This window comes from Carassius carassius, chromosome 13 (assembly GCF_963082965.1).
Source record: "Carassius carassius chromosome 13, fCarCar2.1, whole genome shotgun sequence".
Classification (NCBI taxonomy): Eukaryota; Metazoa; Chordata; class Actinopteri; order Cypriniformes; family Cyprinidae; genus Carassius; species Carassius carassius.
In genome coordinates, this window is record NC_081767.1 from 33,532,331 (window position 1) to 33,546,306 (window position 13,976).

Here is a 13,976-nt window from a genome sequence, read left to right on the forward strand (position 1 = left end):
AAGAGAAGAACAGCAAGGTGAAACAAACTTACTGTTTTGAGTGGCAGAGAGAGGACGACTTCAGGACAAAAACAGAAGTTAAATTCATCAATACATTCAATCGTAAACCAGGCTTGACCACACTATTCAACCAAAAAAAAAGCGCTTTTGGGGGCTGAAATAAACTAATGAACTAAAACCAAAAATGTACTAGTACTACAAACCATGTCAAACTACTAAATGAAGCAAAAGCACCAATGTTTATCAGACGGTTGAGCATGAAACCCCGCAGCCTCTAGACTGGGTTTTGGTGCTTCAAAAGACATTAGAGAACAGATCCAAAAAAAAACCCGCATGGCATAATAAAGCTATATGACTGAGGAGTGCTCACAGTATCAGCGGGGTTCTGTAGACATAACTGAATATTATCAAATACCTTCCTCTGTTTATTACGAAAAGAACTAAAAGTTGATGCGAAAATACCAGATAATAATAATCATCATCTTTCCACGGAAGTTTGATGGCATCTTGTACACACATTCTCCCTTCTGAATGTATCGAATGCGGATCGAACGTTTCCAAAAACCAGCAAATGTCTTTTTCTAGAAAAGGAAGAAAAGAGGACATGAACTCAAAGCTGTGTGTCCAGCTGAAGGCAGGCGAGGCCTGTGCTGGTGTTAAACAGAGAGAGGCAGTTCCCGTTAGTCAGGAGTCGAAACCAAAGCGTTAATCTAGACGTGATGATCGGAGATTCTTGGCTGTTGGGATGATCTGGTCTTTTAGGTTGGACTACGCTGCCACTTTATTCTCCTTCTGAAACAAATGTCAAGCACACAGACACGGACAAGAAGAGACGAACATTAGAAAGGCATTTAAATTTAGAGATTTAAATCATTTTACTCTAATTTTATTAGAGTAGAAAGTGTTTAATTTGGGGGTAAAAACTATCCAAAAATATCCAATATCATATTGGCTGATAATGATACAGTCACAACAACCAGTGTTATTTTAGTATTTTCTATATACTATTATAATATTTAATAAGGTTTTATCTTTATTAAAAGTTTTAGCAATTTTATGAGCCTTTATATACATACGTAAACATTACATTTTTCATGTTTAAATACCGGTAGCTTTAATTTTATTTTAGTTATTTTTCAAACATGAGAAATGTTGCCTTGGCAAAATAAACCAGTGTATGCTTTCTTGACTAATTGTATTTGAATGACCAAAAATGGGTAACACTTAATTTAACGATCGATTCTCGTTAGTTGCTTATTAGCATGCATATTATTAGCATACCATATTTTGGATCTCTTGATCTCTACTCCACACCTAAACTGAACAAATATCTCACTAACTATTAATAAGCAGGGATAACTCTTAGCTAATAGTGAATATGTGTTCCCTATTCTAAAGTGTTGCCAAGAAAAGATTTTGAAATAGTTTTACACAACACATTACAGATCCCTAATAATTGAGATGGACCCTTTACACAGATTGTGACAATGCTTTTCCATCAGGAAACCAGAAAAAGTTATTTATTTATAAATAATCTTCAATTATATAACACTAAACTTGTTATTATATTGTCTTTAAATGACTGAAAGCTAGTTAATGCTGCTGCATGAGAGTTTCTAACAGCTCTCTTCTGACAAAATTTTCTCAACCTTATTTGAGAAGTCATAAAAAAGCTATCATGGATTTTTGCTATTTGAGCAGATGGGAATGCAAAAAAGATTGGTTGCAGTTTCCATTCGTCACTAAAGAAGTTGACCTGGCTATCATGATTTCTGCTTCTGAGAAACATGTGACAAGGGTCCATTACTGTGGGAAGAGAGGAAGTGCTAACCCTGTACTCAAAGTCAGAGAACTCTCGTCCTCCTCTGCCGCCTCTAAACCCGCCTCTGAATCCGCCGCCGCGGGAGGGCATGAACGAGCCCCTGCTAGCCGCTCGCCCGCGACCCCCGCGGAAGCCCATGCCGCCACCTCTCCCGCGGAAACCACCACGTCCACGATTGTAACGCAGCGGAATACCGAACGTCTCGGCGTTCATCCTCCTCTCCTCAGCCCAGGTCTGCCTCCGCTCCCTGAGAACCAAAAATACATCAGAAAGCAATTCAACAGTGTGTCATTCACTTCTGCTGTTGTGTAAGATGCAATCCCTGAAATCCACCTTTCTACTCTACAACAGGTTTACGTGACATTTATCTCGGAGTGAGCTAGATTTAGATTCTGATATAAAAAAACAACTGCTTTATAAGATGCCATGGATACATTTGTAATGAAAGGTTTCATTGTGTGACTGTGTGATAAAATTAGAAGGCAGCTAATCGTTTAAAATGGAACCTGAAAACACAAAGCTGCATTTCTGTTGCTTCGGTTATATTATTTAATCAATACTTTGACCAATTAACTTAAATATTTGTAATTGTTTGTAATAACTAAAAGCAAGGGCTTTAAAATAATATAATAAATAAAAAGAAAACAGAATAGAAAAAGAATAGAGCATGCTAGTAGGGTTGTGCCGATAGTATTGTGTATTGACGATCGTCAGAGATATCGACATAAGCAGATTTCTCTGTCGATAATCAAGACGATATTAGGCTCATTTTCCTATTAATGTATTAGATTATAATAATAATAACTATTATTTTTATTTTTATTAGGCTGCTTATTATAATTCGGCTATCAAACTGCCCAGTTATTTCACTTCAGCACCGCATTTCACACACACACACACACAGCGCGCGCGCGAGCGCAGGAGGATTAGAGCCTGTAGTCACTGAAATTGTCCGCTTTGACTCAGATAACTCATAAATCCATGAAATGAAAGAGATAGAAAACGAGGAGTTGGTGTCCCACACATTTAATGGCTGCTACACTGCAACGCGCTCTTCTCATACATGAGAGATTAACTCTTTCTTGGCGTCACAAATAAAGTAAAGACAAAATAATTAAGGCTGCAGAGCGAATTTATCATCCATAGTGGTTCTCACGTAGTCCTTCTCTTAAAGACTGATCACTTAACTTATAACACGCACTATGTGGTGATGACTTAGGAGTATGTGAGAACCACTATGGATAATAAGTTCCATCTGCAGCCTTGTTATTATTTTCATGCACTCCGCACTATAATATGATGCATGCAAAATACATGGTTTCGGCCGTTACAAAGTCTCCATCCACAAACAGACGTACATCGTCTGCAGATAAAAGGTATTTCATTGAACTTTAACAAGTAATCTGAACGGCCTTTATATGTGTAATATATTAAACGAGCCCTCACTAACTGAGTTTAATGCCACAGTTACAGACTGCATCTCATTCTTGTTTCTGTGACGGTGCGTCAGACTCGTCATGAGGCGCGCGGTCCGGAGCGCTGTATGACTGATGCATCAGTTCAACTCAACTTACTCCAAAAATATATAAACTTACCTGTTTTAAATACTTTATATTTAACGTGTTCGTTTATGCCCAATAGTAGTGTTAAACTGCTGGACTCTAAATGAAATCTACTATCGATTTTCACCGTTGACTGATTTTGCAGAACATTTAGACTGATAACTTCCGTGCGCAGATATGACAGTTGCGTCCGACTATGTATGAACTAGCTGTTTTAAATACAGTATTTTTATATTTAACGTTAGTTTATCAGTATGTTTGAAAGTATATTTTTTCGATTATTGGTGATTCCATAGGCCTCTCTCGCGCACCTGCGCGGTTTAAAACACTCAATAGTTATGATTTGACAAGGACAAAGAGTCTCTCTCTAGCTCCACCCATCCACGATAATATCGTGTATCGTCGATCTCACAGGCTGACGATATGACGATCTGAAAAATGACCATATCGCCCAACACTACAAGTTAGTGTTAAAGGTATTTTTTTTATAATTGTATAATAAATGAAAAGAAAATAGAATACAAAAAGATTAGCATAGTGAGTGCTAAAATATTATATATATTTTATATTATTATATAATATATAATATATTATTTGAGCAGGTTTTCAACACTTTCTGACCAATTAACTTAAATATTTGAAACGGTTTTTATTATAACTTTTTTTTTTTAAGAGATCCCACTCACAAAGAATCATTTCTATCTTAAATAATAATCCTGTGCAACACCATCTGAATTTCTCTGACTGCCCAGAATTCACAAGCGTAGCTTCATAAACACATTCAAAACATTTATATACATATGTAAAAAAGACTGCACCTTCCAAAAGCACCTCCAGATTTCTCCTTTCTAGAAAAGACAGAAGAGCGTACGCCTATTAGATGATTCATTTACAGTTACTTCTAAACTTCACCACAACAAATGACTATCACTCAAAAGCATTTACACCCTGTTTGAACCAGCTCAGACAAGATATGATAAACTTTTTTTATTTACAGAAAGCTGGACTAATATGCTATTTCTGTTTTCAGTTGAAGTGTGAATAAAACTGTATATTGTTACTTCTGGTAAAAATAACAAAGTCATAGCTTTAAAATTTTGTCAATTGTCACAAAATGTCGTTTTGGTACTCTTTTAATTTGTCTATAGACATCAATAATATGTCCATTCAATTACCATAGCTCGTTAGTCAACGAGACAAAAATATCTCTAGAGAGAAGCATTTTGCTATTATATGTACTATATTATATTGATTAGGTGTTTACAGACATTACAAACACTACAAACATGTATTTTAGTTCCTCCCAATCAACAACAAACAAAAAATTTAACAAAGAAAACTACAAGTAAAAACTAGTTTTAATATAAAAACTGCTTTGTATGCAATTTACTAAATTACTTTTTTACTTTGCTAAATATAACTTGTGTTATCAAATGAGAAGTTTCTTCTCCTTAAGAAAAATACACACTTTATTTCCAAACGAATCAGTATAGAATCAAGAGTTTTGTGAATTGGAATCGAATCAAATCATGAATTCTGCGCAGATACCCAGCCCTAATGAACAGGTTACTAAAAATGTTCTCACCTGGAGTCGTCACATGAGATGTTGTCGAAGAAGGACTTGGATTTGTCATAGTAACAGTTGGGTCCCAGAGGATCCTCCTCATCAGCGTTGCTTTCACTGTTCTGGGTCTCCACGCCTGAATCCGTCTTCTCCTCCCCGTTCAGAGTCTTCTCCGGTTTCTCACTCTTCTCATCTGCAGCACAGAGTGACGTTATAAAACTGATATTAAAGATTCAACTTAATGATAGGTATTTCTGTCGGTTTGTGTTAATGTACTACAGTTTTCCCACATTGCACCTTTAATCTTGAGTTTGTTTTGGAACTCGCGGTCGATCTCTTCCTTATTGAACTGTGCATTGGCACTCTCAAAGTCAAAGTCTTTCTCAAATTTCATTGGTCCATCTCTACGCCCATTAAACCTGCCCCGCCCATGTTGACCGCCTCCTCCGCCACCACTTCCCCGCCCCTTTCTCACTGGAGGAGCGCCACCTGGAGAGAGAAACAACCGTTATCACAAATTAAGCTTATAATTATGTTTATGCAAACACAGAACAGGAGTTTTAAAGCGGCTCACCACCAGAATGCCGTTTGTTATCAGGCCTGTTTGAGTCTGATTCTGGCCGAGGAACCCTCTGAACATCAGACGCTGTAGCTGAACAACAGATATCACAATTAATAGCTGCAGGTGAAAAACTCTTTTTCAGCTATACATGCACATTAAACTCTTATGCTTATCATTTTCTAATGCCCTGATTCTCACCTTTTTGTTCCTGGTTTTCAGCAGATTTCTGGGTGTTGAAAGCGGGTCGGCTCACTCCAGAGCTCCTCTGACTCGCTGTACTGGATGCAGCTGCAGACGGGGCGACTGGGGCCGTCTGGACCGCATGCTCCAGGGTCGGGGTCTTCCTCAAAGGCTCCAGAGATGGGCTCGAACGACCTGAACGAGAGGACACAATTCAGACTCAAAAAACAACACGACAATGTGGACAAGAGTTAGAAGATGGAAAATGTCAGTGCAGCTCTGTATCTGAACTGAAGAAATAGTTCATTCACTAATGACAATTTGCTGAAAATGTGAGTTTGTTTCCTCATGGGAACAGATTTGATCAAATTTAACATCACTCGCTCACCAGTGGATCCTCTGCAGGAAGTAAGAAACAAATCCATCGAGTCCAGAATGTCCCGATCGGGTTTTCCACTCTGAGTTATTAAATATTGAATGATATTGTATTCTCCTAGTGCTTGGTGCACATTTGAACTACATTAAGTTATTCAAATCAATCCAATGTATACAGGGATGTGCAGATACTTTAAAAATGTAAAAAAAAAAAAAAGGGGGCGGGGAATCTATCATCACTATTATACAATTTAACAATGTCTCTCTCTCTTTAAATATCTTCCAATAATAAGCTACACCAGTGATCCTCACTATTTTTTTCACAAGAGCCACATTGGCAGAGCAAAATCAAAAGGCGAGCCACTTTTACGACAACATAAGTCACCTTTGCAAATGTGCATTTCTACATATAAATTGGACATCCCACAAAAAAGAAATAACACAGCCAATACATTTTCGTTTAAGAACAGATTTACTTTAAAAGTGGGATGAGTGAAAGCTGGCATGCATGTCAAACAAAATGCCCCCAAAAGAAAAAAAAATCTATGTTTTCAGTGCTGATGCATTCATGTAACATTTAAGGGCACCTAAAAGCTGTCACAACGAACCGGCAAAATTAATGATTATGAATATGTAAAATATAGCAGAAGACATTTAATTTTTTTTTATGTCTGTCGGCTAGAAAGATGCGGACTCGTGATCTTCACAGTAGTGAACGCGCCTGAGAGAAATGCACATTTCATACGGGAGGGAGAGCAGTCTGTTTTCTTTCGTTTTGAATTGTTTTGTTTAAAAGTAGACATTTCAAGCTTTATATATAGCCTATTTGTCGGGTCTGTGAGGCAAGTAGGCTATACGCTGAGTTTCGGTTCATTCATGAGACAAAGTCCAGGTTCACACCGGCTCCTTCGTATCGTGGTTATCTATTTTCTATTTACTTCTGATTAAATCCAGACAATTGGTTGATGAAACCTTGATTAAAAATTAAGATACAATTAATACAAAACGAAATCAAATTTAAAGACAGGCTTTGTGCTTTCTGTTTGAGGTCTCAGTGAAAGTTTTAAAGCAGTCTTAGTGCCGCTGTCAGAGCGCTCACGTCCGTAACGGAGAACTGTCCCGTCCATAAGATTTTTTTTTTTTTTTTTTTTATACATTTCTAAATAAATGCGACTTATATAGTCCAGTGCGAGGCTAGGCCTATATGTTTTTTCTTCTTCATGGCGCATTTTTTGACCGATGCGCCTTATAGGCTACTCCGGAGCGACTTATATTGATAGGCTACACCTGTATGAATTCTCATTTTACTTTTTGAAATCCATTATTGAGTGAGTTTTGCTTGAAAATAGTCTACTGTTGATGACTGTGCAAGACTAATGGATTCAGGGTCAGCCTTGAATGAGCATGCTTCAGACTCGTGGTGTGAGCAGAGCGAAATTGGAGCGGGAAATGCGACGCTCCGTCCACCGTCCTTTTGAAATTGCTGCTCTGCGCTCTGTCCAAGATCCACCCGCTCGCTTCCCGCTTGCTCCCGCCTCACATGCTCTGAAGGCAAGTGGCTGTGTGATACTGTAAGCTACTATGCGATCCGCCAGTTATAGCTTGACGAGCCGCGCAATGAGTAACTGTGAGCTACACACTATTGCTCTCTCTCTCTCTATATATATATATGCAAACACTGTATATAGACACTGACAGATTTAAACGTTTAAATGATAGACATTGGGGACTGTGGGGTCACAGTTATTAATATAAACAATTTATATGTACAATAAGCAGATTAGTTGCAATGAAAAGGGAAAAAAATTTGAGATGAGATTAGAAAGCATGAAGTTCACCAAAGTCCAAAGCAAGACGCAACGTGTTATTGACGATGTCACAGAAAACGGTAAATAACGTGGTTCCTTACACAAAGTGCATATAAAATACGCTGAAGACTTAACCTAGAAGATTTGTGGAGATTTCTCTCCTGATTCAGAGGAGAAAGCAGTATTTTTGATAGAAGACTCACATTTTAGCTGGAAGGAACGGTTTAAAGGAAAAAGTGTCTTTAACTTCAGCTTTTCACTTCTCCAGATGTGAAATGATGGACTGGAGTGGTGTGAATTACTTGTGATGTTTTTATCAGCTGTTTGGACTCTCATTCTGACGGCACCCATTCACCGCAGAGCATCATTTGGTGAGCACGATACTACATTTCTCCAAATCTGATGAAGAAACAAACTCATCTACATCTTGGAGTACTTTTTCAGCACATGTTCATTTTTCCGTGAACTATTCCTTTAAGACAACACGAAATGAGCATAATTTACAATGCATTTGTATGAATTTACAATGCATAATGTGCATCAGAGAAGTGGGGCTTTTGTCCATTCAGATTTGATGACTGGATTGTGTACAATGTGGTATGATTGCTATGTAGTCAATACTATACTATTTTCCTTGCATTGCGTACAACACAAAATGTCGGTAAAACATTAAGGGTAAAGTATAGTGCTTGCATCTATTATTATTCTGATTTCATGTTGTCTTCAAAGAACGCAGTTTACAAACAGACCAGAGAAGTATGACACTTGAGTCATGAAACTGTGTTGCAGCAAAGACACATGCTGTCTACCAAAAGACGAACACACTAAAGCCATTCTTAACATGTAAGCGTGGGTTCTCCGGTTACCTTCGGGTTTGGTAGCACTCAGCGAGCGAGAGCGCGGGGGAAGAGCAGAGCTTTGGGACAGAGGGGCGTTAGTGCTCGCCTCGCTACCGAACGCAGGACCTGAGCTGCTTCCTGTGAGGTGAGGAAGTGCACAACTTTAAGTGTGAGCTTTAACACATCACACACTCGGAGAGAAACGCCTCATATGAAGCTTACATAAGAGCCACTTGTTTAACCAATGCTCACTCAGACAATTTGCCTTTGTCAATATTTCTTTAAAGTTTAAGAAAAATCCTCTCCAGGTAAGTGTTACTGTACTGACTTGCAAAAAGACCTGAAAAGAGCAAAATCTAGACTGATAATGAAGTTGAACAACAGTTTTCAAACGGTAATAAATTGACTTTGTTTTCTCTGGTTATTGGCACATATTATGTGTGTGCAATATAAAACATTTCAAAACAAACTTGATATGCAAATAGGCACTTATATTGTATTTATATTGTATATCTTATTGAACATATTGTAAATCTATTGTCTTAACTTGCACTGTTTCTTATGCCATGTCATAAGGAAGTTTACAATTTAATGACAAGGCAAGACACCACAGGTGAAAAACTAATAGATACTAGACCATACTAATATCCACCCTTTTCTTGCCTTAAAAAATGGGACTGGCTTTCAGCTTGCTATTAAAAATGTATGTCTTACCATATTATTTTAATGTATTATCTCAATTTGTTCGTAAATTTTTAATAAGCTGGGGTTTATAGTGCAAACAGTTTTACGGTTTACTATAAGTTGTTATTCTTCACATTCCCAGCATGTGCGTTGTAAAAGGTGGATAGAAATGAATAAAACTGTGACGGCTGCTGTATGTAAGAGCAGAAAAACTGGTTTTGAGAGAATAGCCTTTAAAGATATGAACTCTGATTGAAATCCAGAAGACGAAAATAAAAGTAAACCTTACTTGTTTTTTTTTTCCTCAATTAGTCCAAAAAAAAAGCTGTGGATCGAATTTGACATGTGCATGGTTTTGCCTGTAGCGTCTTGCCTTAAAACACTTCCGAGATTTCAATGTGTTATTTGGCAAAGATTCAAACAATCTGCCTTTCTTCTAAACACCGTCTTCAATGCTGGAAGCTACAAGAGTGAGTGTGAACTCACCAGCGGTGACCCCCGCTCCCAACGGCTGGGGGACCATTGGACTGGAGCTAAACTGGCTGTATGGGGCCCGACTGAACGGGGCGTACGACTGGAAGGAAGGAGCCGTGGGGCCAGCGCTGGATGCCAGAGAAGACTGCACACAAACACAAAAAGGAAACAGGTCAACAATCACTCTGTCTTCTGTTCTGCAGATACACCTGAATGTGTGATGCTCACCTGCACAATGGCGGGATCCTGAGGAAGGTTGCAGGTGGGTTTGGGCGGCTCGCACACCGTCAGATCTTTGATGTCACTTCCTCTGAATATGATGTACTCAAAGACATCCTCTCGAGGAGGGATCGGTCGGTCCGTGGGACGGTCCTCAGTGCCAAAGGACTTCACTAGAAAACAAAACCAAGAGGGGAAAACTGTAACACCCACACAACATGCAACATTAGATATTCTGCTCACCAGGGCTCTAGATCAGGTGCAAGTATATTTAGAGAGAATGACTGGGGGTAGTCGTGGCCTAATGGTTAGAGAGTCGGACTCCCAATCGAAAGGTTGTGAGTTCGAGTCCCGGGCCGGCAAGAATTGTGGGTGGGGGGAGTGCATGTACAGTTCTCTCTCCACCTTCAATACCACGACTTAGGTGCCCTTGACCAAGGCATCGAACCCCCAACTGCTCCCCGGGCGCCGCAGCATAAATGGCTGCCCACTGCTCCGGGTGTGTGTTCACAGTGTGTGTGTGTGTGTTCACTGCTCTGTGTGTGTGCACTTTGGATGGGTTAAACGCAGAGCACAAATTCTGAGTATGGGTCACCATACTTGGCTGAATGTCACTTCACTCACTTTTACTGTGTATTTGATTACATTAGGCCAGCTCTAACAGTTAATCAGCCCATATCTGATTTGTGTGTAAATCTCTTATGTTTGTCCTCTGTAGGTGTATATATATATATATATATATATATATATATATATATATATATATATATCTAGTGTAATTGTGAGTATATGCGTGTGTTTATTGTTCGTACCTTTAGCCAGAGCCACAGTGCTGTTCTCAGTGTCGATCGTGTATAAGACTCCTTCATATCGGATCTCGGCCTTTGAGATCAGACTGATCTTGCTGCCGATGTAAGGCGTCCCTCCGCTCATCTTTCCGCTCGAAGTCACTCCTGCGCGGCTGCTCGACTCCTTTGATCTTCTGCGCGTGCGGTTTTATCGGACTTAAAGCTGCTTTTCGCTAAATCGATATCGTTTTGTTTCAGCTTGAGATTTAACACGACATGGCCGAATTCATTTTCCTCCGAACTGAACCGAGATGCATGCTGGGAAACGCGTCCCCGACGCTCCCTCACGGTGGTATCGCGAGATTTCAGTACGATTTGGGAATTATGTAAAATGCGAATTGCGATTGGGAACTAAATAATTAGAAGTTTTTACGTAAATGGCTATAAAGGGATTATTCTATATCCCCATGCACACGTGCATCTGCACATTATATTATAATATAAAAGTGAAAACAATAATCCCGCCCAATCGACAGCTCCTACAATATTTAAGCTATTGTTAAAGCATATGAAACGGCAATGTCTGTTCAGAATAAACTCTATGATCTCAGTTATAGCCAACGAAGAGAGCTGAGGAATTTGTTGATGCACAATTACATATGCTAACCAACAACATAATTGAAGGATTATTTATTCATAAACACACTGTACACTGAAACATCAGAGCAATAACTACACATAACACGGTTTAAAGTCACTACAAGTATTGAATTTACATGATTTGATATCAGAAGCTTGATATCATAAACCCATCCACCATAATTGAGTTTCTTATATATGCTACTCTTTGAAATGTCTGCATCGTTTAAATTTGAATTCTGTTTCTCTTGCTACATTTTTTACTGGATGTTTTAAATGCTTAGAACACATTTTCTTAGCTGAGGACCTATTATCAATAAGAGAGAACAAATTAATATTTAATTTTGCTTATGTATTGAATAATCAATGGTATCTGTAATTGTGGTACTATCTATCTATCTATCTATCTATCTATCTATCTATCTATCTATCTATCTATCTATCTATCTATCTATCTATCTATCTATCTATCTATCTATCTATCTATCTATCTATCTATCTATCTACTCGTGTAGTATCTTGAGTTGTAACATGGGACAACTGTTTTGGCCCTCTGACGTCACATCCATTCCCACAATGCCATAGTAACACGACTGCGCACTCGCGCTCGTGGACGCGCACCAGCAGACAGCCCATCACACACAGAGCGAACATGGCGGGCGCCTCCGACCCTCTGGAAGACATGCTCTTCTCCGAGGTGGACGAGAAAGCCGTGAGTGATCTGGTGGGCTCGCTGGAGTCTCAGCTGGGGGGCCAGAGCGAGCCGCCCGCCGCGCAGCCCGAGAACGCGCGCCCGGGCAGCGCGAAGCAGCAGCAGGCAGGAGGAACAGCGCAGCTGCCTGCTCCTGTAGACTCTCCATCAGAACCACAACAACAACCACAGCAGCAGCAGAACGCACGGAAAGCTGCGCGCAACCCGGATTCCGACCCGAAAGACGCCAGCACGGATAAGCACTCCAAAGCCTTGGAGAAGGAGAGCCCTATGAAGTCGCACGGCAGCATCATCATCATCACTACAGCAGCAGCAGCAGCATCCGACGCTCCTGCACCGGGCAACAAAGGTGAGAGCCCGAGGGACACCCGCAAGAAGCACCCGGGGAATACGCGCGCGCTGCGCTCCGCAGCATCCCACAGTCTTAACGGCAACGGAGGCGACGCAGCATCAGCATCACCCATCACCTCCAGCCCGGGCAGCGCGACTTTTACCGTGTCCAGTAACCCGCAGGCGATCACGCTGGACCGCGGGACGCCCACCATCGCGCTGCACCGACTCCCGCGTCACATCATCGCCAGCATCGCGCAGAATGGAAACGGCACGTCCGTGTCCGCGCTGGTCCAGCAGGGCTCGCGGATCGGAGCGACGGGCGCGCAGGTCAACCACAGCAAACCACCCGCGGACGCGAACAACGCGAAACCCGCGGCGACCTCTGCGCCTCCCACCGCGGCCACAGCAGCGCCCGTCAAACCCGCTGTCAGTGTCAGTGCGGCTCCGGTCATCAGACCTGCGCAGACGCAGACGCAGACGCAGACGCCAGCGCAGCAGAGGGTCGTAACGCCGCAGCTGATTGTCAGACCACCGCAGCAACAAACTACAATACAGCTGCCGCCCGGATTCACCATCCCACCAGGTACTCACGACTCTTTCCCACATGCTAAAATAACAGTTAAGTGATGCAAACTCTGAAAGAACACAGCTGAAAGTCTGGGTGTGATGTAGTGAGCTAAACACGTGACCCACATGAAAACTCTCTAATATTTGAGCTTCTTATTTGTTATTCTGCACATCAGTCAGCTGTTAACACATCAGTAACACTGTTATGCTTTTTAACTTGTGATGTTCTTCCTTCACTATCCGCTTTAATTGATCTTTTAAAAAATACAAATGAAATTCATATGCAGACACAATTTATATTTGTGTCTGCATATGATATTTTATTGTATTATATTTTAAGACTTTCAAGCATTTAAACAGAAGCATTTGGCGTAATGTTTTTTCCCCTGACATCACAAGACAAGCATTAATTTTTTTCAAATGTGTCTGAACACAAACACTTTGAGACACCTTTGAAAGATTTAAAAACCCTCAAAGTGTTTTTTTTCCTTTCTCTGAAATGACTAAATGTAAAACTTTTTCTCAGATGTTTTGCTTGAAAATTTGAGAAGTGTGTTTCAGACACATATGCTTGCTTTGATATTTTATGTAATATTTTGCATATAACATAGTGACACTTAAAGATTTTAAAGTGTGACTCAAGCCTCCAGATACTTTATTTCTCTATGAATTATGTATACATTTCCAGTATTTGTAAACAAACCTCACACCAGATGATATTGATGTAAATTGCATTTGTGAGTTGATCAGATGCGTTCTGGAGCGGCAGCATTGATGTTCTCATACTTCAGAAAACCCCAGAAACACTGATCTGAAGAGCCTTTAATGCAACATCAGTAACATTTGTT

At 40.2% G+C, this 13,976-nt stretch overlaps 2 protein-coding genes across 7 annotated transcripts in view; one reads left to right on the top strand and one right to left on the bottom strand.

Moving 5' to 3' along the window:
• Positions 1-571: 571 nt before the first annotated feature.
• On the bottom strand, positions 572-11,233 carry lsm14ab (LSM14A mRNA processing body assembly factor b). 5 transcript variants are annotated; one of them, XM_059565396.1, is made up of 11 exons: positions 10,902-11,233; positions 10,099-10,262; positions 9,883-10,015; positions 8,740-8,850; positions 5,709-5,885; positions 5,523-5,600; positions 5,246-5,437; positions 4,970-5,141; positions 4,203-4,232; positions 1,832-2,069; positions 572-789 (listed from the first exon to the last, which is right to left on the bottom strand). In XM_059565396.1, exons 1-11 carry the CDS (start codon positions 11,020-11,022, stop codon positions 769-771), a joined length of 1,437 nt encoding a protein of 478 aa, XP_059421379.1. In that variant the 5' UTR covers positions 11,023-11,233; the 3' UTR covers positions 572-768. The 5 variants fall into 5 exon arrangements, with proteins under 5 accessions (XP_059421379.1, XP_059421380.1, XP_059421378.1 ...); XM_059565397.1 differs by having other exon boundaries at positions 572-792; positions 5,523-5,594; positions 10,902-11,231; XM_059565395.1 differs by having other exon boundaries at positions 572-792; positions 10,902-11,229.
• An 833-nt stretch (positions 11,234-12,066) lies between these two features.
• LOC132156400 (transcription initiation factor TFIID subunit 4-like) overlaps positions 12,067-13,976 on the top strand; it is an 86,179-nt gene continuing 84,269 nt past the window's right edge. The window contains exon 1 of one of the 2 annotated variants that reach the window (XM_059565400.1): positions 12,067-13,144. In XM_059565400.1, coding sequence (XP_059421383.1) covers positions 12,169-13,144 — 976 coding nt within the window. In that variant the 5' untranslated portion in view covers positions 12,067-12,168. The remainder of the gene's footprint in view (positions 13,145-13,976) is intronic. The other variant, XM_059565401.1, reaches the window with a different exon arrangement.